General features: G+C 42.0%; 1 protein-coding gene and 1 long non-coding RNA gene across 2 annotated transcripts; both read right to left on the reverse strand.

The window, feature by feature from the left end:
- Positions 1-11,901: 11,901 nt before the first annotated feature.
- LOC128470791 (uncharacterized) lies at positions 11,902-12,590 on the reverse strand. The gene is made up of 2 exons (XR_008346060.1): positions 12,146-12,590; positions 11,902-12,108 (listed from the first exon to the last, which is right to left on the reverse strand). It is a non-coding gene; the product is annotated as an uncharacterized LOC128470791 (long non-coding RNA).
- A 41-nt stretch (positions 12,591-12,631) lies between these two features.
- Positions 12,632-24,247, reverse strand: CBLC (Cbl proto-oncogene C). Its single transcript, XM_053452704.1, has 9 exons — positions 23,518-24,247; positions 19,752-19,901; positions 18,847-19,003; positions 16,871-16,992; positions 16,327-16,464; positions 15,631-15,718; positions 13,875-14,000; positions 13,230-13,310; positions 12,632-13,001 (listed from the first exon to the last, which is right to left on the reverse strand). The coding sequence occupies exons 1-9, from the start codon at positions 23,817-23,819 to the stop codon at positions 12,693-12,695; spliced, it is 1,473 nt and encodes a 490-aa protein (XP_053308679.1). The 5' UTR covers positions 23,820-24,247; the 3' UTR covers positions 12,632-12,692.
- Positions 24,248-24,476: the final 229 nt, after the last annotated feature.

Here is a 24,476-nt window from a genome sequence, read left to right on the forward strand (position 1 = left end):
TCTTTGCTGTCTCTTTAAGAGGCGGTGTGTGGTTATAAACCCAGAAATGTCCACTCTACGCCCCAACGCATCTATGAAACGGCCTACTCTTGCTTTGTAGGAAAGACACCGGCTTAGACTAATGATAACGTTGCACGAAGCCGAATCCCGAAGGAATGGCTGGCACAATTAGCTTAATGCATTGTATTAAAAAAATCCAGACCCTGCGCGATTGGCACGGATACTATTGTAAAACAGAAAAAAAAAGGGACAATTCATGTGACTGCTCGGTAAACATTGCAAAACAAGTCAATACTGCTTAACCCTTTATTGACCAGTCTACGTTCTCCAATGGGAGGTGATAACCAGGATTGTCTGAACGTCTCTAGTTAGCTTCTAGTGACCTGGTGGAATAAGACCTGATCATGAAGGAAAACCTTTTTGGGGTAGAGAAGCTCCAGTTTGTAGATCTGTAGACTAGGGGGGATGGGAATTCTAGATCAGATGAGACGCCAATGTTAACAAGATTCTAGAACGGCTATAGAACGCGTGGGAATAAGATTACGCATTACAGTGTTTTACCATGTAAGTTGTTTGTGTAACTATGCTGGTCCTAAGTCATTGAAGATGTCAAAATAATTATTGGTAGAATTCCCTTTGGACTAGAACAGGGGTAGGCAATCTTTGGCTCTCCTGATGTTGTGGACTACATCTCCCATAATGCTCTTACAGTCATAATGCTGGCAAAGCATCAAGGGAAATGTAGTTCACAACATCTGGAGAGCTGAAGATTGCCTACCCCTGGACCAGAACATGCTCCACTTTGCTGAAAAGTAGCATTACGAGTGAGATTTTGTACCATTACTTACCGGAAAGGGTTAGATGCATCTTTTTTGGACACTCCGGGTTCCTTACCTGTGAATCACCCTGTTCCATCATACTTACCCATCATAAATGATACAGAATGACTAAGAGGTGATTCATCTCATCAGCCTGATGCATCGCCAAGGAATTCCAGGTCCTGACCAAAGTAGATAAAGAGCAAGGAGATTGAGATTGAGGACAGGACTGGCCAACCGGCCAGTGCCCAATGGCTCCTCTCACACACTTTTTTGCAGCTTTCTTTTACCTCTAATGTCCACCATGTTCCCTCAGCCAAGTAAGCCATTAATGGACAATAATTCACATTTAATGTATTTGTGGTGCCTGTGGGTTAGAAACAAGAGGAATCTTTGCTTGTATTGTTTTTCACCAGACAAACTTTCTGTACTTTGTTTAGTACATTAGAAACATCATTTATTCCAAATGTTCCACTTGGTTAATTTCCAATAAATCACATCAATTATACATTGAGTGCTACCAGTTTCATGCAATTTGTAAAACATCCATCTGAATGTTCTTCAGAGCCTGCTGAATAAGTGAAAAGGAACCCAGGGCAGACCATTTCCGTTATGTTGCCTGCTGACTATTCTATTCCCATCTCATGTAGGACCCGAATTCCCCTGTGCCTCTTTCCTCCCCTGATGGCCCTCTTTCCTCCCCTGATGCCCCTCTTTCCTCCTCTGATGTCTCTCTTTTCTAGAAGCTCGGAATGTTTGCTGGGTATGAGGGTATCACAGGGTTCTTCAGCCTTAAAAAGCCCCAAAAATGTGTATAGAAAAACAGAAAGTACATTTAAATATTTACATATCTAGATATTTATATATACTGACAGATATCAGTAAATCATGAAGTCATAAAAAGTATTGTCAGAACCCTGCTTCTCGGAGGGCCCAAGTCCAGCCCAAGCAGCTCAATAATGAAGCACATCCGGCAGAGAACATGCGCCGTGTGCAATATCCAGTTCTTTCCAATTTGCTCCATAGCAGGACTCCACTCAGACTCTGAAATATGTGTAAATACAATATGAGTAATACAATAAATAGTTGGATAACAACTTATGATCACTATTCTTTAGATAGGAATCCCACCATATTCTTTGGGCATGTCCTAAATTGAGGAGGTCCTATGCGTACGGTTTCCTAAACTCCTGGTTGTGAACTTAACGTGAGCTGCCAAACATTACTCTTTTTGTGCCAATTTCATTGGATTTCTTACCAGATGAAAGAGCAAAGACTAAAGTATGTGTGAGGAGGATTTCAGGGGATTCAGAAGCACCAAAACCATTTGGGACTCTGGACTTGGTCACATCGGCAATCCCCGAGACCTTTAAAACCCCACCAGGGTTCTTCCCGGCCAAAGATTAGATTTCCATCCGAAAACATAGTCTGATGAATGACCAATTGACCAAACACGATGAAGAAGAGTTTGAAAGCCCGCAGTGTTGATGGTACTTGAGCGTTAACGTTGTGAATCTCAACATCAGTGTCTGGACGAGTGGCCCGGTGCTAGGAATAGTTAAGTGAAATGCAATCAGCTGACTGTCGCAGGCTCCAGAGAAATCCGTTGGCCACTTATCAACGTCTGGCAGGATTTTAAACAACGCATCGAAGTTGTTTAAGTAGCAGTGAGCAAAATGAATATTTTATAATAAAGCATAAAAAGTCGAGAGACCGATTATTGAATGGCTTCTCCGCCCAGATCTTGCTAAAATGTTTCTATTTTTGGGGTAGGTGCAGGAGACAGTTTACAAAATGTCGGTGGTTACCATGTCAGTAATTGATGCAGCCTGCGGGCTTTTTTGTTGAGATAAGGAAGCTGTATTTGGGATGAGAGTCATTTAAGGTGGTTTGAACCGTCTAATGTCCCTGACACCCCTACTATAATAGAATTGAAGTGCTCCGTGGGCAATCCTAACCTCCATGTGTACTTTAACAAGCATTCTTCCAAGAATAAAACATAAAACACTTACCTAGCCATGGTGCAAAATCCTCTTTCTTCTTTTTAATCCGATTATTTCTTGCCCCCGGTCAACTGCTTAAACTGGCAATCATTGGCAGTAAATTACTCCCAATGGAATCCATAGGAGTATTTTCCTGTCACTGATTGATGGCCTAAGCAGCCAATCAGTGGCAGTAAAGTGCTCCAATTGGAACCAATAGGAATAATTTACACATGCTTACTGGGCACATGGTGTTCAAGTCCGAGTGCATCTCCTGAAGGGCATTTCGCTGCGGATGAGGAAAGGGGCAAATGCATTTAGGGGGGATTTAGCACAATCCCCCATACATTTCAGAACAGGTAACCCTACAAATATGAGTAAGATACAATTTGGCTTAAAGAATGACTTCTGGGAAAAGCATGGGCATTAAGTACTATGAATGATGCTTCTAATTTTACAAATTCTACAAAGTTACAGAGTTCTCACAAAGTTCAGAAGGCCATGTTCTCCTTTGTAGATTTTATAGGTTCTGCTGATGGAGCCGTTTGATCTTTTGCGTAATGATGGCCCGGTAAAGACGTTCTTGGCTCGTTATCCTGCGGCTTTTCACCTTTTAGTTAAGCCATGGCTGTAACCTTTCTAAATTAGTAGAAAAGGCTATGATTTAGGTAAAGGGAGAAATATTTTGAGATATCACAAGAAGAAATGGGGTATGAGGTTCATGAAGAGCAAGTACGGGAGCCAACCGTAACTAGGGTCTAATTGAACGTCGAGTGTAACGATTAGTCATGTGACTGCAGACAGACGAAAGCAACATGGAGCAGCGAGATTGAATGAGTTGGCATCCACTGCAGAATATCAAATAAATCAGGGAATCAATATGTCAGAAGAAAAAGCTTTTGTTAATCAGAAAGCCAGTGGGAAAAAAATACAGTAAGGAAGGGTGAGTGGGAATGAGGAAGAAGGTTGGGAGAAAAGGAGAGGAGATTAGAATTGGGTAGAAGAAGAAAAAGGAAAAATTGGATAGGAGGAAAATAGATAAAAGAGAAAGGGACCAATACGGGATTTTGAGGGAATGACTTTAGTAAAAGGCTGGGATAGAAGAAAATTGATTAATGCTGCATGGAGAATGAGAAAATGTTTGGAAGAAGAAGAATGTGGGTAAGTGAATGAAGGTAGTTAAAAGGGATTGGGGTAGAATACCAAGCCAAAAGTGTGTAAAATACAGAAAAAAGAAGCTGATGGGGGTTGATGTAGAAAAGAGCTGAGACACCCCGCTGTTTTGTTCAATAAAATGGTTTATGAAAGGACTGACATTAAAATTTACTGTCTGTCAGAGAAAATGGGTTCGGTGAGAATCAAAAAAGAGTAGAGTGAAAAAAGAGTAGAGAAATGGGTGGAAAAAAAACCGGTGGGAGAATGATATAGTCAGAGCCGATTCACATGTGGATCCAAGAAAAGAGAGATGCTTAAAACATTGGATGGTAAGCAGAATGAGAGAAAGAGGCGTTGGGAGTGATAGGTGTAATGCTAATGAGGAAAGGCATTGCTGAAAGGAGAGGGGGATGGAAGTGGAGGGAGAGGGAATACGGAGGCGGAGAGGGGAGAGGGAATACGGAGGCACAGAGGGTATCTCCTCCCAGAGGCTGTTCTTCACCCATTAAATTCTGCGCTCCGAGGGTGTAAGGTATCAGCGGTGTCCTGATGTGACTGATTTTAACTGGCACTCTACAGGTGCAAGAGGAGGGGGGTATCACTGGAAGAGAGGGGGAGGGGAGAGAAATTAAAGGGGAAAGCTAGTGGAGAAGGTGATAGAACTATAAAGACCCAGGCAGGACAACCGTGGACATTTAAAGGTATAGGTAGACAGAAAATAGGTAAAGGCCAAATATGATCTGGATAGAACTTGGAAGAAGGTAACCATAAGGAGCGAGAGGCGGATAGGGGTATGGGACTGTTATGAGACAGGGACGGGTTTATTCACTAAATGGTGAGGTTGAGTGAGAACCAAAAATAAATCCAAGAAAGTAGACAAAACAGGAAGAATATTACGTGGTCGGGATAAATATATATTATAAGTAAAAAAAGAGTCAGAACTGCAGAAGCTAGGTACAGTAGAAGTTAAAAATGCAGATATGAAAGAACTGATCTGGGAATGGATAGAGAGGGAGAGAGAGATAAAAGCCATAGCCTGCCAGCAATGCAATTACTGTTAGTGATGAGCGAAGAGAAGGGGGGGAGAGAGAGAAAATGTGGCCCGAGAGAGAAACCGGAAAAAAAAACACTCACCTTCCAAACAACCACATCAAAGACACAACAAGGACACTGAGAGATAGCTGGGTATTTTGGGACGATCGTTAGAACAGGGATAGCTCACCTTTAACTGTCCCCAAGAATACAAGCAAAGCGGAGACGGTTATGTCTGGGGGTGCCCGGCATAGTGGGGAGGTGGCATTTTAGGAGAAAAATGGAGGATCTCAAAAGATAATAATAATAAGTATTTGAAGCTTTGAAGTGATGATGCTATGTAGTGGCCACAAAACCTGTATTTCATAGATAGACCCCTAAAATCTTTAAATGGGGACCAGTAGTAATTGTTTCCCATTACCGAAAAGTAGCTTGGTTGCTTTTCCCGTCGGATGGCTTCTGATCCCTTCCCCATAACAGATCCAGGGGACTTCTGCTCCTTCTGTTTTTTTTTTATAGACACTTAATTGTGGCATCTGGTTTTGACTAATTTGATTGCAAACAAAATCTGAATGAAATTTTCAAGCCCTGGCCTCTATTTTGCGTTTCTTCCATATCCAGTCTGCCTCCTTCCAGCTGGAACTTGGCCACGATGCGCCTGCCTTGGATAATATTATGACAGACAGCGTTCGCATGTATTTCTCAGCCTGCGCTATTCATCAGACCAGATGGGATTTCAGCATATGTCGTCTTTCATTGCTTTACGGTATAATTATAGCCATTACAGCAAGCTATTTACTAAACTTGATCAACCCATCTCATAGATTCCAACAGTCCGGATTTGAATGGGTTAATCCCAAGAGTGGCCTTACCCATACCTGGGAACTTCTCCGGGTAGGCTAGCCAAAGTCCTCATTCATGAAGGGGTCGGGCTAGTTGGATATAGGGGCAGGTTTTAGAGAGACAGGTGGGTTTACTATACACAGTACTCTCAGACACACAAACCACACTCAAGCATAAACACCCCTTTCAGCCACACAGATCACACATATTAAGTTGAAAAAAATAGCCCTGACATTTAATTAAAAATCCAAAGGGATGCTTGGGAGGTCCTTGGATCAGGCCCAGGGCAGGGCACAAGGTAAATCCACCACTGGAGACACCCCTTATGGCTCTGATGTCCATGAAAGTCTCATAATGCCGAGGACATAATGGTAGGAGGTCATACAATTGGCAGGTATATCAATAAGCTGACCTGTAAAACAAAATGGAAGCCCATGACATGAGATGATTCTCGTAATAATAATATTCTCGTTGCCATCATACACATTTTGCTTCCCTAAAGCCAAAGCTGTGGTGGCACTTAGCATGATGTCCAACCCAAAACTGTGACTCCATGGAACAAAGGGTCGCTTATTCCAGTTGTAAATCTACTCATTTTAAGAACATTGGAACAAGTCACTGGAACAATGAATCCATTTAATACTATAGACATTGTATAGCACTTATTAAACTCTTCAGGTAACCCAAAAGCGACAGAATGTCTACTTCTGAATTATTTTCTGTTGTCTTAGGTATTATTTTATTATTCTGAGACGTTACAGTTTTGGGTTATCTTTTAGTGCATAGTTGATGAGCTGCTACAAAAAAAACCCAAGTGTGACTACTTTGGACATAGCTTCTGATTACTGTCACCTATGCTTCTACTTGCCCTTAGCCTTACTAGCTCCCTCTAGAGGACTTGTACCGTTCAACCAAACTCCAGCTGATTGAATCTCAGGAACTATCATAGCAAAAGGATAACCTTCATGTAAATAACATTACAGATATCTGGGTGAATAAAGTTAAAACAAACATTATAAAACACTGTAGTAGATTCTGGTATTTGAGAGATACGAATTAAGGCCCGTGATGTATGAAGGCCGAAGATGATCATCGGATGGGTGGCTGGGATTCCACAACTTCTCTTCTGTACTCTTTCTAAGTCTGTTTGACAAATTCTAACTTCATATACACACTAATGCACATACACTGCGTGTTATAAACATACTTACACTAACACACTCATTCATGTACACGTATTGGAGATATTTATATACACAGTTGCTCATTCTGATGATACTTGCTCGGCTGACCGGGAATATCTAACATTCCTGTCAATGTTTTACGATGAGACGAGTTGGGAGCGACAAAAGAATGTAAGAGTAACAATGACACAGTGTGGAAGGCCAGAGTATTACACTTTCATTTATATTTCTCAGGTTCTAGCCCTTTGTATAGTGAAAAAGTTGACTTATTAGTCATGTGTTGTGGTGGCCTCCATCTTCAAGACAATGGATACCTAGACAGTCTACCGTAAGAAAGCCTCACCAGATAATGCATAGGAAATTTAAGGAGATCACATCTGAAGCCTTCCTATTAAAATTCTTCCAAGGTTGGTATTGTGGGGAAAGTTCTAAAGAACACAAGACAATAACAGCAAACACGATCCACACCGAATCATTCTTAACTTCTAATAGAGAAGATGCAGAACTGCAGAGCAGTAGCCCTTGAGGAGACACAGTTATGGAGGATACCAGCCTCCAGGCATTGGCGCACAGAAGTCCTGGCCTGTTTGTGGTCCTCCAGGACTGGAGCTGTGCAATCATGACCTAATATGTGAGCATTGTCCCCATTTAATCAAAACTTCAGAAGGGGGACAGGTCTTTTGAATATAGAATATACATTGTGTAAAGACCGCTAAAGGGAATTTTAATGATGGAACACAGCAAGCATCCATTGTGTGCCACCTTGACCGGAGAAAGTCGAGAAACCTATCATTGGAGCTGTATTTAAAGATGTGAAACACTTGGGCAAGCATGTTCTGGTGGTAGCCCTCCATTACTATCCCCCATTCTCAGTTTAGTATCCTCCTCTCAAATATTGTGTTCTTTTTTTCCATTCACTCTACCTCAAGGAGGAAAAAGAGCCATGCCAAGGGCATGCTAAGTCAAGGTGGTTTTTGCCCTGGAATGCCACGCTTTTGACATACATGCCCATCTACTGAGTGCAAGCTTCACTACATACCCTGGAAGTCCATGTCCAGGAGATCTGGAATGTCTACAGAAAGCTTTGTGTTTTCTGGCTGTACGGCATGTTTCTTTCGCTTTGTTCTATCGTTATTGCTAGGTAAATAATTTCCAAAGGCTGAGGCTTGCTCCTGCTTTGATGTTTATCACCGCCATGGGTATAAAGCTCATGGACACTCAAGCCTACACACATCCAACCCTTTACCAATGTTTATTTTACAAATACTTTCATTACCTAATCGTCTGGATCTCTGTAGTTTGGAGTGTTTTTATTTTAACTCCTGGCAGGTATTAGCTTCTATGTTCTAATTATTATTATTATTTTTATTATTATTATTAATATTATTATTTTTAATGAACTGTCCAGAAGACACAGGTTTATTTCTTAAACAGAAAGAAGCTGGAAGAGCGGGTTGAATTGAAATAATGAGCTTAAGCGGCTCCTTAGGTCCATCGTCACTGATTAATGAGATATTCCCTTAAGGTCGCAGGGGCCAAAATAACATTTAAGTTTGAAACATGGTCCTATCACTATACCATTGATGATGGTCTGACCATCAGGAACATTCAACTGGTTGCTATGGTGAAACAAAACAAACACTTTTTAGACTTTGCACAATAATTATTTTTATACATAAACCCCAAAGCCTCCTGTTTTGCGTGTTAGGCCCAATATGGCGGTCAGCTGGTGGCAGGGGACTCTTGAATGCCCAAATTCCTGACAAAAGGACTGGACAACACGTCGGCCGTCAGCTGCTGTAAAACTCCCATCGTGCTCGACAAGTCGAAGGCTTTATTTGCTTGTTGTTTTGGTCTCACAGCAGCTTCTTGGCTGCACCTTGGCGAGGTCGATCCTAATGGGATCGTTTCAATTCCTCCTCCTAACTCTACGCTCCGAGTGTGTAAATAAAACCGGCGGACGGGTGGAATCCCCTGGCACCCAGAAACGCTCAGAAGGCAAATAAATCACATTAATGCAATGCAGCGTTGTGCTGTTTGACAATGTTTGAAAGTACATCGGATTCCTGGGGCAGCGTGTGTAACGTGATACAGTGCCACATGGATGCGTAAAAATGTTTTCACCACCCCGCGGACCCCCCCCCCCGGGACCCTGGCAGCGCCCGGAGCTGACTGACGGTGAGTATGCGAGCAATGCAGATAGCTGGAGCATGGGGAAAGTGACCGAACACACAGAGAGAATGCTGATAAATCTCTCTGCGCAATTACTTACCAAAATAAGCATGTTTTTAACCCCTTAAGGACAATGGCCGGTCCCTAAACCCATTGGAAACAATGCATTTTGTACATGTACGGGCTTTGTCATTAAGGGGTTAAAGACGCCATTAAAGCTCATACGATGGCTGGAGTGTACCATGCACGAACGAAGAATTCATCGTAAGTACTTGAATATGCGTTCTTCGAAAAAATAAAAGAAATCACTTAGCTTCAGGAGAAGCTGCAGCTCCATAGCTGCAGCACAATGCCCTTTCCATGGTTCTCTTGGTGACTTAACCAATAGGTCGGAGGAAAATACTCCCTTTAGTATCAATGGGAGCACTTTCTGGACACGGGGCATCTCGCCAAGCCAGTGATGGTTCTGACTGGTGGTGAGGATACCACGTGGGTGTAGAAAGCAGCCAAGTACCTGGGGGGGGGCTGGAGAGGCAAATGCATACGGTGGGTTTCACTCATTAAAGTGTGTATGATGGCTGGTGGGTCCCTCACTCCCTTTAGCTTCTTGGTCCAAGGGAAGTTCTTCTCCAGTCGTGCATCCACCGGTATGATGTCAGGATTCACCAACATCCGGCCTTATTTAATCGAAAATGACATCACAGCTGGGCAAAGATGGGATGTCTAATCACATTATGCTTAATTGGTGTGACGTAGTGATAATCACAAGCGACACCCTATCACACCCATGAAACCGTGGCCTCGTATGACATTCACATGTCAAAATCACCCCAACCAAACCCAAGTGCATGACAACGCTGTCGATCTATTCTGCCGGCTCTAATTGTTAATGCCTCGAGGAGTGGAATTATAACATTTGCTTCAATAAGAACCAACTAGACCATCTGGTTTAATCATTCCTTATCCGACCATCTTAAACTTAATTCCTCATTCAGTATCCTTCTCTGGACAGCTGTGACTCTGTCCCAGGCATTCTTCCATTCCCTGATATATTATTCGCCGTTCGCTCTAACATTCATCCTCATGCTGTGAATTATCGTATATCTTTTAAGCCGATTCGCAATTCACACTCAATAAAAACCGTCCCAAACCTCCTGACAAGAGCCAGTTAGGAGACTGTATATTTTCTCTTGCCTTTAGAACTGTTATTCCATGCCTACTTCACCTTCCCCTGGGGATTTTTCCTTCCCCCCCCTAAACTATGCTGAATAAAAGTTTCCACGAAGATTAATTCTAAATGTTAAGTGGGCCGAAATGTTGATAAATTTGTCTAAAAATACATTTTTTGGAACGGAGGACTGGAATTAAAAGTTACAAGCGGTTCATGACTGTTAGGATTGTTGAAGTAACCGTATGGTGACCTTAAGTGTCCCTGGATCATCAGATGTCCTACAGAAGAAGACCAGTTTGCAGCCATGTGAGAGTCGTTTATTGGGGCGATGGGGGTCATTTAGCTTTATCAAAGTTTTTGACCTCCAGTTCTTGAAGGACACAGTTACATCAAGTTTTTTATTATATATCTTGCATGTTGCATAATGCTTCTTAGTTCTTACAGGTTCATCATATATCTTAACATCTCAGAAGGATGAAGCTCAAGACGGGAATATGGTTTGATACATATTTGTAAGGCTGAGTAGGTCTGCCTTCTGACGGCATTGGTCTTGGTTGACTAGGTGTAGCGCTGCAGGTCCAGGAAAGCGGTAGCCATAACTGGGAACTTTATGGCTCCAGGTACCTGACGCCCCCCTTGTGGGATGAGGGCAGTAAGTCCTGCTGTTTAAGGGGAGAAAGGACGTGGAGTCGTGTTTTCCGGTTTTCACTCGGAGACCAGAAGCGTTGATTCCCCTGGAGTCTCCGCGGAGAGATCCCAAGTATGGGATGACAGGGAACGAATCTCCCCTTTTGGGTGACCAGGCTCCCTTATAGGGCCACTGTTCAATAAAACAGATAACGTGGGATCACTGATCTCCCCAACAGGCCCTGCCGAGTCGGCGTGGCCCTTCGTGGTTTGCATCCAGCTGGAGCTGCACATCCGTAAAAAGGTGGAGCGCAAGACTATGACGTGATCTAATACGCCACTACTGTCTTCACCGGAAAAAAGAGAAGACAGCTCAATGATTGATGGGTTCCATGGGAAATCTACAGTCCAATCTTGGGCTTTCGTGACGAATCTCAAAATAATGTGTCTTGTATTTGAATATTTAAGTGTTTCTGGTATTTCTTGCTTACCTTCCGTGTAAGTCTTTGTTTAAGCAGAAAAAAAAATTGATTTTTTTTCTTCATTCTGCATTCAGTTTAACATCTGCTGGGTGATAGAGAATTCATTAGAAAGTATAATGCCATTCAATGATCGTTGTGGCTTGACCTTTGGGTTTGAAGGTTCCTGACAGCACGTTAACCTCCTTCACCCGAATATCAAGGTGCTTCAGCCACGTAAATCCTCCCGCAAGATATATTAATGATATTATTATTATTATTATTATATTAGGAGAATAATCCATAGGGTGCATACAAATAATATTATTATTATTATTTATTTAATTAATTGATTTTTATTTATTTTTGAATTTTTATTTTTTTGATGGCGAGTTTGTCTCCTTCGCCAAGCGGTCGCTGACGTCCTCCACCTCCAAACACACGCGAAACCATTTGAAATTAATTCCAGGTTAGTTCCTTTATTACTATAAGTAAAATATTTCTAAACGACAGAATGGGAAACCAATTCCATACACCTTCTGTTTTTTTTTTTGGTTTTTTTTTAATAATAAAAAAAATCAGTTGTGGTGGAAACATCACATTATAGTCAAAGTTACGGAGACAACAGAGGGTGAGCATCTAAAAGAACGGGTAGAAATGCTGTATCTGATTTTAAATCCATTTTATATTAAAAAATATCCACTAAAATGATCCATTCAGCTGACTTTCTATTGTTATTTTTTTAATAATAAATTATATATATATTAAAAATCTAAAAATTCATGCGCAGGTCTATCTTTTCACCCCGTAAACATGAATTTCTCCCTGAATTGTGTATCATATGTGTATTTTTTTTTTACAAATTTCAGATTTATCATGGGTTACTCTGCTTTAGTATCATTTCAGTTTATGGTCATGCGTACATTCTACACGTAAAAGGTTCATTGACATCACTTCCTGTCTAGTCAGGAAGAGCCGGTAGCTCCTCTCCGATGCCATTATTGGTTGAAAAATACAATTAAAAATGTAAGACAGGGCTGATCGTTGTCCGTGCGCACCGCAGGATGTGTAGTAACGCAAACCGTCGATTTCAGGCACAATTTTAACCCCTTAAGGACAATGGGCGGTCCCAAAACCCATTGAAAACAATGCATTTTGAGCCCGTACATGTACAGGCTTTGTCGTTAATTGTCAATTAAGAAAGTTTTCATGGTTGCAGTGTTGGTAGAATACAGAATGTATGAATCCTATCAGTGAATGTTGGCTGTACTGGAGTAGCCACCTGCGGGGTTAGATTGGACAATGGGTGCGCCCCATCCTATCCTGTTAGCTACTTCTACACCCCTCGGTGTTTCTTGATTCCGGATGATGTCAGACGCACGTATTTTTATTCTCGGAGGAGGTACCGGTGGGTAAGTGGATAGCCGAGATGGTACGGGAGGCTGAGGGCTCGGAGATTCCCTCTGAGGGGGTGCTGGCAGAGGCCTGTTTCTGATCCAATCCTCCTCCTCTGGATCGATAGGACAACCTTCTGGTTGAGTGCTTGGCGTGGCGCTCAGCTAGGACAAAATGATATGTCGATTAAAAGTGCAGGCAAGATATTTGGTTACAGGGCCATTCATTTTTGGGACCCCGTTGGGTCCTCCAATTTCCAGGCATGTCACACACGGCTGCGGCAGCGGCGTTACATCACACCCCATTCCCCGCCCACTTCCCCATTAAAAACATTGCGCGTCCCGCGACGTCGGCGAGACCCCCCACTGACTCATCAAACCAACAACACCTACCTCGGGCTGCAGTTCGAGATGAATGAACTCTTTTCCTGTAATGACCGCGCGACAAAAAGGGCAGGTGACTCCGGCAGAGTTCTGTAGGGATAAAAAAAAATGGAGTCAGAATACCTTAAACTATGCCCCACCCATTCCGCTCATGCTCCTCCCACATTCTCATCTATAAAGCCTCGTAGTTTCCCTTTTTCAGTAGGGGGGTATTAACCTTTTTGTCTGGAATGCTGTTCTGGGGCATTTTGTTTTGCGAAATAAGTGTTCCATTGATACATTTTGATCGGAAGAGCAAGTATTTCCGAATTACAAAACTTCCCGTTTAGTTTGTTCATATAAAGTGATGTTTTTTTTTAAAAAAATGCTTTTAGATCAAACATGGCCGTATAGGCTGGTGTCATTGAAACGCTGCCAAACAGAATAATTACATTTTTTATAGTTTTTTTTAAATTAAATAAAAAACAGGACTACATTAAAAATGCCTGCCCCCCAAGTGAGACAAATGTAATTCGATGTTAAAAAAAAAATAAAAGAAAATGGGTGGGGCATATCAGTGCAAAATTGGGTGGGGCTTTGCTCATTGGTTGGCATAAATAACCCGCCCTTTCCCGGGGAGTGGCTTAATGATAGGCTCGATGATAGGCTATTTACCTGCCAACCTGTCAAGCAATCGTCGCATATTAGATGTCCGCACGGCTGTATCCGAATGTTCTTCTCTTTGTCTGTGCAGATCTTACAGAGTTTAAAGTCCATGTCGGAGTATACGGTCCACTGCTCCTATACACATAGGGGAGAAACGAGTAGGAGTTGGCGGACGATATCCAGGCAAAGTTTATATCCAAGGGGAAAAAGAAATGGAGAACTAAAACTTGTAGTAGCCACGGACAATATAATGAGCCGAGCTTGTTGGTACCCCAAGTCCAAAGAACAAGTCCAATGTCTTATTCTATGACGATTGTAAAGGTGCTGTTCCACCTACTCTACTAAATGTAACACTAGCTTTCCTAGTACTGTTGATGGCCAAGCCTTTCCCTGAAATAATTCTTTAATTGTATAACGTTTTGTACTGTGGATCAGCCTCGCCTTTTAGCATGTCTCAGATCTCCATCTGTCTGGCAGGGAAATGGACCACGCTGCCAACCATACAAGCAATTCTAAAATCTTTCCTTCCAGAATAACATTAGACTGCCACGTGTTATCTTACAACCAGATAGCAATTTCTTGCATCTCATTCTACAATGATTACAATTTCTAGAATGCCATTCTACTTAAATAGGAACCCTTATGGTTACTTTAAGTAGAACACCAACCCCTTCTAGAACTCCAATGCTTCTCATGCCTTTCTTTGTTGCAGTTTTCCATTGGCTGGAGAGACTCTTGGGCGATGTGACATTAAAGGGACATTATTCGTTCCACCGGACCCTGATTCCCTGCCGTCTCAGCAGTGTTATTCCGAAATGCCGTTCAGCTACCATGCATGGTGGCTGCTTCCTGACATTAGGCAGCATAGCTCTTCCAATGCACTCTCCACTTGCCCCTGGAGTTAGGTTATGTGCACATTACTTTGACTTTTAGGGCTGTAGAACCCTATGATACCCTCATACCCAGCAAACATTCCGAGCTCCTAGAAAAGAGGGGCATTGGGGAGGAAAAAAGGTAGAGGGGCTTCCTAGGAGGGGTTGGCAGGGGTTCCAATGCTAAAATTTTCCGGGGGGGGGTGCGGTGGTGTATATATTGCATCTGCCATCATTTTAAGGGAAGAAGACAGGTAGAATGGCCAGAAAGACCATCGGCTCTTTTCACGCTTCTATCTTTGCCGTTAGCGATCTAAAGTCAATGTCCGCTCTCTGGAGAATGCAGACAGTGACATCTAGTGGTGAGACAGGTGTATAACCATATTATGGCAGACCGATTTTCAAAGATGAAGCTTTATATAAGTAAAGGCAAACAGGACTGCAATAAGGCTACAACGGTAATATCATAACATTCTGAAATTATATTCAGAGAATATGCATGGGTAATAAATTAGAAATAATTATTAGAAATAATAGCGAGTACACGTCAGTAGAAGAAGACAATGACATTAACATTTTCATCTCCTAAGACAACAGGTAAAGGACAATTAGATCTAGATCATAAAATAAGAATTATATCAAGCTACACGTTGGTTCTCCAGTGAACTTACAATATAAAAATAAAATAAACAAACAATTTATTAAAGAAGGTCGTCTCCGTCGGGGGAGAATATACAAGTATACGGTTAACCCTTTGTCTCCTATCATACAGAAATGATAAACGTAAGATAGGTTAGCATTCAAAATAAAAAAAAGTAAATAGATCCAATAATAATTGGATGTTTGCTAGATGTTAGGAACACTAATATTTATGTTTAGCCGCCGTCTCGTACCTGTGTCACGTTGACCACCGTGTTGGGTGATGGGTTTTCGAGTGCTGATAAATCTGGGTTTTCACTTAGTCCATTTGGGTAGAGGTAGCTGGAATACAGACAGCACAAATAATACAATCACATACACAATGCTTTGTTTGACAATTAGAAGATTCTAACAATTTGAAAACATATTAACACATTTAGAGGTTACCAAACCTACTAGGAATTTGGCTCAAGTTCCGGGAATGTCTCTGGATTTATGTAGATCTGGTGTTAAGCGTTACTAACAGTTAAACATTTGGGGACAGATCTAGTATCCCACCTTAGACAACACTCCGTGTTTTCATTTAGCTCAGGGCTATTGTTGCAACCTGGCGCACGTTGCAGTGGGCTTTTATTTGACCATAATGAGTCAGCCATTGGGGTTTTGTCTTTCTAGAAAGAACTTTACCTTTCCAACGATATAGGGACATCTGAGATGGAAGTAGGGAAAGAAAAGAGGTCACGAAAAAGAAGGGTACGAAGATGAAGTGGTGGACCTGGAGAACCTTTGAAGGTTTGGGGCCAACCAGCAGAAGCTGGCTTGTCAATAAATTAAAGACGGTTCTAGCTAAGTGTAGCCCATTCCCACCAATCCTACCAAGTCTTTCTGAGTCTTTACTAAGATGCCCCAAATGAACATTAAGGTTTATCTTATTCTGTAGGTACACTTACTGTCCTTCTTCCTCTCCTTCCTTTAGCGATTTATAAAGAGATTTGTAATGTATGATGGTCTGAAGGATGGTACCATCAGATGTCACATAGCCAATGGCCCACTGCCCAAGATGTGTGCAGCTCAATCTGAAGATGTAGCTACGAGAAAAAAGACACAAGCGTAAAGACCAACACTCCGAGAGTTTATCACAATCATTGCCCAAAAGAACCTTCACTATTGACCTGACCTACCGGAATTTCAAGTTCTTGTTAATGTTCTAATTCACCCGTTAAGGCTTGTTTGAATGAATAACTAATTAAATAATAGGTTCATTCAAGTTAATTGAAGGGAAACTTTAAAATCCATTGATACCAGTAAGTACGTTGCAACATTTAGAATATTCGCATTTATGTAAAATGTCTTCACAACATTTAAAATACAAGGTCACGGCAAACAAGACCACGTAAATTTTTTATTTATTATTTGTTTTTTGCATTTTTTCCATTAATAATACTTGTAATCAATGTTTTAAAACGAAACTTTAAGCTATGGATCTGTACGTACGTCCCAGGCTTGTGGATGTGTCCTTGTAGGTGATCTCTAACTTCATTGTATGTCTGGAAAGCCATGTATCCTGGGTGCGTGACAGCAAGAAGCATCCAGTTCTGCAGCAGCGTGTCCCAAGGCTTAGCCCAAAACAGGAGGAGAACGGGTTAGGGCCATCTTTGGTGGCACGAAAAAGCACAATATAAGGACAAGACTGATTCGAAGAGATATTGAGACTGTGTATATATTAGACTTGTGCATTCGTCTTCGGGCGAACATGAAAACGAACACGAAGAGTGCGTTTCCGTGTTCCTTCCGAAGACATGAAGAAGAGAAGACAGTGCCGGTAAAACGTAGGCGAAGACGAAGACTCACACACGAAGAATCTTCGCCTTCGTCTACTAATCTACCCGGTCCCTCCCCCATCTAACTTACCTTATCTTCACGGCATCGCGGGAGTTGACTGAAGTGGAAATCAGAAGGTTCGTCGTCAGGGGTTACAGGGCAGTGTGAGTGAGCCTATTGGTCACCTGCAGGGTCTTCCTCTGGCATCAAACAATTGGTTGATGCCAGAGGAAGACCCTGCAGGTGACCAATAGGCTCACTTGCACAGCCTTTTTAATTCCTGATTTCCGCTCCCGTTAACCCCTGCAATGCTGCGTTGGATAACGGGAGCAGAAATCTGTAGGGTAAAGGGCTGTGCAAGCGACCAATAGGCTCACTCGCACGGCCCCTTACCACTAGTTGCTAGGCAGAAAAAAAAAAGCAACCTGGGACCCTGCTGCACCAGTTAACTTAAAAGTCCGTGCCAGTGACCAACAAAGTCACTGGTACGGACATTTAACTGACACAGCAGGGACACCAGTGGTCTCCCCACTGTGTCAGTTAAATGTCAGTGCCAGCGACCAACAAAGTCGCCGGTACGGACATTTAACTTAGCATAAATAACTTACTATAACTTCGGACAGAATGCTGCCCTCTGTTGGTTTTACGTCGAGTAGCAGAATAACTTTGGATTTCAAACATATGCTACTTAATGTAAAACCAACAGAGGGCAGCATTCTGTCCAAAGATATATAAGCCATATGGGGCCGTGTGCTCATTTGCATTTATTCCCATGATCCTTTCGTCTAACAGTTTAATACAAAAAAAACCAAAATAAATAGAAAAAAAGAGTTTGTAAGTTCGACAAAATTAATGTCCGCGAGTGCGGACATTTAACTGTTGCAGTGGGGAGACCAGCGGATCATGGAAATATATTTTATTTGAATAATTAATAAATGAAAATGAACACACTGCCACATATGGCTAATATATCTTCGGACAGAATGCTGCCCTCTGTTGGTTTTACGTTGAGTAGCAGAATATTCTGCCCGAGCATATATTAGCTATATATGGTTCTGTGATCATTGGTCGACAGCAGGAGGCCCCCTGCTGGCGACCAATGGAGTTGCTGATACACACATTTAAAGTACTGGCGCCAGAGCTGCGTTAACCCCGTATTAACCCCTTAACCGGAAAAAACGAAGAAAAAACGAATATTCGCCCGAAGAGAAGACAGGAACGGGCGAATATTCGCGGAATACGAAGATTTTTTTTTCCCCGAAGACGAGCACGAAGACGAACACGAAGAGCCCCCTGGTGCCCAAGTCTAGTATATATATACATTACTGGCGTTTTAGGTGAAGGGTGAAGAAGGCTACTATCTGTGGTGGCCCAGTTACGAATAAGGAAGATCTGTGCCTAGTCTAAAGGGCAATGATGAGCAAGCAGGATAAAGTAGGACTTCTTGGCAGATCTCATTGGGACTCAAAATGGGAGAAACGCTCAGGTTTCTTAAGATGCGTAGGTCTGAAGGTGTAAACCGTATCCTGCCAAGGAGACCTCATTGGAGGCCATGATCACTAGGATGTCGTCAGAGGAAAGAGGAATTCTACAAACGCTAACATGCAGGTACAGTAACATTAGAGCATCTTGTTCTGATTGTGTTTTACCTGGAATAGTCGAGTGAAGATGTCAAACTCAAATACTGAGATGTGGTCATTACAGGTGAGGTCAACTGTGCTGCGGAGAGCCGATTCTAGAGGTCCACTGCCCAGTGGGTGCACGGAATTCAGTCTTGCCTTGAACTCGGCCCATTGTATGAGGCATCTGTTAGTGTGTCGGAGAACACTGTCAGCGTGGGTCCAAACTTTACAATGCGATATAAATGTCGTCGTAGCGCATATGGGAGGGTGGCCAGGAGAGTAAAAGAGTTAAGTGACGTTTGGATGTGATGGACGTTATTTGACATGGAAATCTGTAGCAACCATGATGCCAACTGTTCTACTTCATGCTTCTGCAGATCTCTTGAGTTTTGATGTCTGAATACATGCCAGTGACACGATAAGGGAACGTTGTCATATATATGTAGGCCAGTACCTAGTATCTGGAATGTCCAAAGTTGAGTTGGGTTTAGCCTTCCATCGGTGGAAGTGGGTGTTACTCATAATACGTGTAATTTATACGATTGTAACAAGTATGGTGCAAGGTTCTGTGGGTCTTGCCCACAGAACCTTGCACCATACTTGTTACAATCGTATAAATTACACGTATTATGAGTGCAGGGGGGGGGGTTGGGGCTTCCATAGGTGAAACCCTATATACCTACAGTGTTACTTCTTAGTGGAACTTAAGGAGATGAACGAGTGTGACTAAAATTTATCTCCATCCTGTTCTAGCCATCTTCATATTGATCATTTTTGAACACGCTTTCTTGTGTTCGATGCGCATCTGTTTTATTTGTCCCTAGGGGCATCAGGTATGTAAATCTAGCCCTAGATCATGTGATCCTGATCATGTGATACATACACACACAATAGGTTAATGATAAAGAGTCATCTTCTCTGGTTTTGCTCACCTTATCCCAAACGCTTGTGTCCAGAATTTTGCAGCTTCTGGCTTGACGACCTGATATGAACCCCCCCGATAAATGCCTCCGGGGAAGATGGCCTTTAGTTCAGAGAGCGTATGACTGAAAATCAGCGACATCCTGTTGAGGTTCCTCCTGCTGGATAAGGACAGACATGTGTGTGTTATGAACCAATCCGTCTCACAACATGACCACCATGTACCGCTGCGACCGCTGGGCAGTCCCAACAAAAGTACGTGACGGATGTATCTCCCCGGTACTGACGGAACAGGAACGTCACATCCGCCATTAAACCGGAACCGAGTCCGTTTTTACTTAATGTTTAATTTTTCGTAGTTCCTGGCCACACCAAACACATAGGCGGGACATTTCATGCTTTGTCTTAGTGACATAATAGCTTTTTGTATAATTAGCCCTAAATAAATTCACGTAACGGAGTTTACAGACTATAATAAACTGTTTCCTGCTCCATTATTGCTCCATTTGAAATGATGCTGTTAAGTTGCTGATTGTTTCTGATTGGCTCTGGCAGCCGTTGTGGGAGGAGGGAGAGAACTTCAGAACAGGAAGTCAGCTGGATAATGCTGGCTCATCCACGGGCTGCTTCCCTTCCCCACACAAACATTTATACGAAATACTTCCTTAACGTTTACACCGAGTTTTTGATGAAATAAATGTATATTTTTTGATACATATAAATAAATGTTAGGGTAAAACCCCGGCAACTGTTACGTATTCCAGTCCCTTCGTGGAAAATAATGGTTTAAGTATTATGATACCCGGTAGTACAAAGTTTGTAGGTTAATGTTTTTTTATCTATTCTGCTTTGTTTATCTTCTCGCCTATAATCCATAATCTACTTCCCCCTCGCTGTAAGAGTTACAGCTGCATATTCCTTTGTGGATTTGCTTCGAAAGGTCAAAGGCTATTGATGTAATATAAGGAAGTGCTGCTTTACTGAAAGGGTGGTAGATAAGTGGAACAGCCTCCCAGCAGAAGTGGTAGAGGGTAATACAGTGAGGGTATTAAACATGCATGGGATAGACATACGGCTCCTGAATCTAAGATGAGACCAACGACTGATTAAGGTCTGAGTCTTTACAGCAGGAGAAACGGGTGACGAGACGGGGGGCCGGATGGGGCCGATCTGATGTCAGATTCTATGTTTCTATGTTTCCTGTATTTTCATCCCCTGATTTTTGCTTTATAATATTATCTATAGTATCATCTCTGTTATATATCCTTCTCTACATGTATCTTTCCGTGTGAACTTGCAATAAGGAAATACCGGCTAATTTTAGCCTCTCTGCCCAGATAATACTAGTTATAGATTTGCCAGGAAATCATATTCCAAATTATTATCCTACTTTAAATCACTGTCAGAGTATGAGGCAAGAAATAACAATTATATATACAATATATATATTTTTTTTTTTTTTTTTTTTTTTTTTTTAGTATATCTTATAGTAGTTGTACCAAACTCCATTGTTGTTTATTATTATTTTTTTTAATTTGTCTATATTTTACCAAACTTTTTTGTAGGCATTCTGTAAAAGACCTATGATTCCTTGGACTGGACATATAGTATGACTGCTGTAGAGGACAGCGCCTCATATCCTTCCTACCCTCTGTTATATCAGCCCTAACTGATCACATAATTGAATAGTCAATAATCAGATTTCTAAGATCGCACTTTGAAAAAATAAATCCGCTTTTAGACGTTGCATTAAAACAACAAAGGGGGGATTGCACTGAACTTTGACGTATCTGACGTATTCATCAGTGAGAGGAGCCATTCCAGGCTTCTTCTATAGATCACGGTCCAAGAGCACAAGATATGTCATTATCGATTAAAAAACACTTCGGATTCTTTTTGGAAAAAAGTTATTTTTCCGTTTCAGCTTGATGTTGAGAAAGCAGTCGGAAATCAAGAAGTTGCCAGCTGCTTTCTCCCAACAACATTGCTATAGGGGACAACAACTCCACTTTGACCTTTAGAAGGCGACCCTCAAAGTTTGCAAATGAAATTTTGGCTTCTGACAAATCGCCTACCCAAAATGTCAACCTCAATGCCAATTGGTTGGGCTACTTATCCTACTCTATAATGTAATTACATTGGGACAATTTTAATGCCAAACAGGGCCTGCCGAGGGTAATGGAAGTTCTAAAGAGTAAGATATAATTCAAGGGATTGCCCTTTTGGCCTCCCATATTGTATTCCTTGCTGTTCTGTATATTCTATTACTCATCCTATACGCCTAAATAAAACTTTTTTAACGAGCGCCTACGTTTAATGGACCATTTTCAGAGGTGACGCGAAAACATGAAAAAAAAGTGTATTAGAGCTATATTTTATTTTATTATATTTATTAATTTTAGTATTTGGAATAATTCACACAACTGTGCACGTTAGTAAGTAATGGAGAACCTGTAATAGCCCCCATTGGGACACCTGGTTCTTGGTGGACCTCCTGCCACCCCTGCAGTAACATCACCAAAAGTCACGCGCTTTCTGGTCTCCTCTGACCAGCATATTTAAAATTCCAAATTGTAAGGAGATAGCAGGTTATTCTACCTTTTGTTTGTTTGGAAATGTGAACAAAAAAAACCCTGATTCTTTTTATATTCTTTGACGCATAATATTTATGTTAAATTGTCTCTATTTTCCTGGTTCGGAGTTTATCAGATCAAGTATCAAGTTTGTCTAGAAAAAACGCCCTGAGATCTGCTGCCGATGCCTATCTATGTTTTTACAGCAATATTTGATTTTCTAGTACATCTTCACCGATGGAAACACTAGATTCTAAAAGATCCCTCAGCTGTACAAAATACTATATTTAGATGTCTAAAATTACCTTTTTTTTTGGTCAATATACCTAAGAAGCCCATAACATCTGAGTTGACCTAAGAATAGCCCAAGACAAGAATGTTCTTCTCAGAATATTGAGCGCTAATTACTTTTAATTGACTAGTGACTAGGGATACGGAGACAATGAGTGTCATGCCATTCCGGCACCTAACAGGTTAATGTTCCGTATTGTCTTTGTGTTATAAAGCAAGGTCCTCGTGTATTATTAGGGCACGCATTCTTGATCTACGATGTCATTGGAACTGTCCTAAGATGTATCGCATAAACAAATATTTCTTTTGCGTCAGAGCACCTGCTTCATTCGGCCGGTTTGTATGAGTGCATTCATCTCGCTGTTTGCTCTTTATTATTATTCTTGTACCGGCGATTCTGCCTTCGCTCTCGACCCTTTGTCGTTTATCATTGTCATTATGTTTCATACAGGTGATACGGCCCTTCTACCCTAGGAAACCATGTTCTCGTTGTACATACTGATCTAGAACACCATATTCACCTGGTATGGAGGACAAAAGGTCCTTTTCTGTCTTCATCTTGAAGATATCGAGAGACATGGAAGACCCATTCCACCCTCAATCAGTCGTCGGTCTCGTCTTAGATTCAGGAGCCATATGCCTATCCCATGAATGTTTAAATTCCATCACTGCATTAGCCTCTACCACTTCTGCTGGGAAGCTGCTCCATTTATCTACCTCCTTCTCAGTAACGTAACAGACATGTCTCAGAATACACAAGACAGCAGAGCACATACAACGCACTCCTCATTATAGCTCTACACGAGGCCAATAGGTTTCTATGGAATCGAGTCATAATTTACTACTTACAACTCCCATCACTCTTAGTCTGCCCTGACTTGTAGTCAAGCAATAGTTGGTCACTCTGACTTACCTGGGTAAGGTTCCTTCGCCTTGATGTGTCTGGCGCAGCATGCCGGAGCATTGCCCTGCCTTGTGGAGAAGACTCTCTAAGGTGACCTGTAGGTAGAGGTTGTGACTGAGCTCAGACCACAGGTTCTGCTGCAATATCTGTTTCAAGGCGTTTATGATGGCCTGCACGACGTCTGGAATGAAGGGGTGGCTTCTGTGAAGTTGGGGGGCCGTCCGAAACTTCATCACGGATTCCAATTCCTTTAGGGTCTTCTCCCATGTCCTCCTGTCCAGTTGGGGTGATCTTTTATGTTTGGTGGACATGTATAGAGAAGGTTGGGACAAAGCAATGGAGGAATTGTGGTAAAAGCTTGAGAAGTGATTCTGAGACAGCAGGAAGAAAGACAGCCGAGAAAAGCAGTGAACGAGGAAGTAGAATATTGAAAAAGGGGAAAAAATGCTTGATGGGGTCTGGTGGTGGGATGAGGAGAAGGATGAGTAAGGAGGAACAGATGGAGAATTATCTGAAGGTTCGTTGGCATCAGCTCAATGGGTGTCCGGGGTCTCCTTTGGCTGCGATTGTCTTGGATGACAGATCTCGAAGCAGTCTCTTCCTGTTTGTTAAACCAAGACACGCCTACTACACGTGAGGCTTACCTGTGGGACAGGTAGAGAGAGTGCAGGGACTTGGGACGGAGAACACAGTACTCACAGCACAGGTGTAATGCAAAGAGCTTCAGGGTGCTTGTACGACACACACTTCTGCGTTGGAATCCACCGTACCTTGGGGTGACAGATGACATTTTTGGCAGTAACTGTACACTGCCGTGGAACATTAACAAACCGAGTGAAAAAAAACCTTTTACAGAACGAATCCAAGGTCTGACGGATCAACTTCTTAAATCCACCAGACCTCTTTTCTAAGTAGAAAAACTTGAAAAACAGGTTTTATTAGATATTTAGAAAGGGTATGTGAAAAAA

The sequence above is a fragment of the Spea bombifrons genome, chromosome 12 (assembly GCF_027358695.1).
Source record: "Spea bombifrons isolate aSpeBom1 chromosome 12, aSpeBom1.2.pri, whole genome shotgun sequence".
Classification (NCBI taxonomy): Eukaryota; Metazoa; Chordata; class Amphibia; order Anura; family Pelobatidae; genus Spea; species Spea bombifrons.

What these genes read in the sequence shown, in the direction of transcription:
- CBLC (XM_053452704.1), bottom strand. Translation starts at nt 23,819, where the DNA reads ATGTCCACCAAACATAAAAGATCACCCCAACTGGACAGGAGGACATGG. An exon ending in ATTGCTTGACAGGTTGGCAG is followed by an intron (nt 13,311 to 13,874) that starts GTAAATAGCCTA and finishes TTATCCCTACAG; the next exon opens with AACTCTGCCGGAGTCACCTG. An exon ending in ATCTCGAACTGCAGCCCGAG is followed by an intron (nt 13,002 to 13,229) that starts GTAGGTGTTGTT and finishes ATTTTGTCCTAG; the next exon opens with CTGAGCGCCACGCCAAGCAC.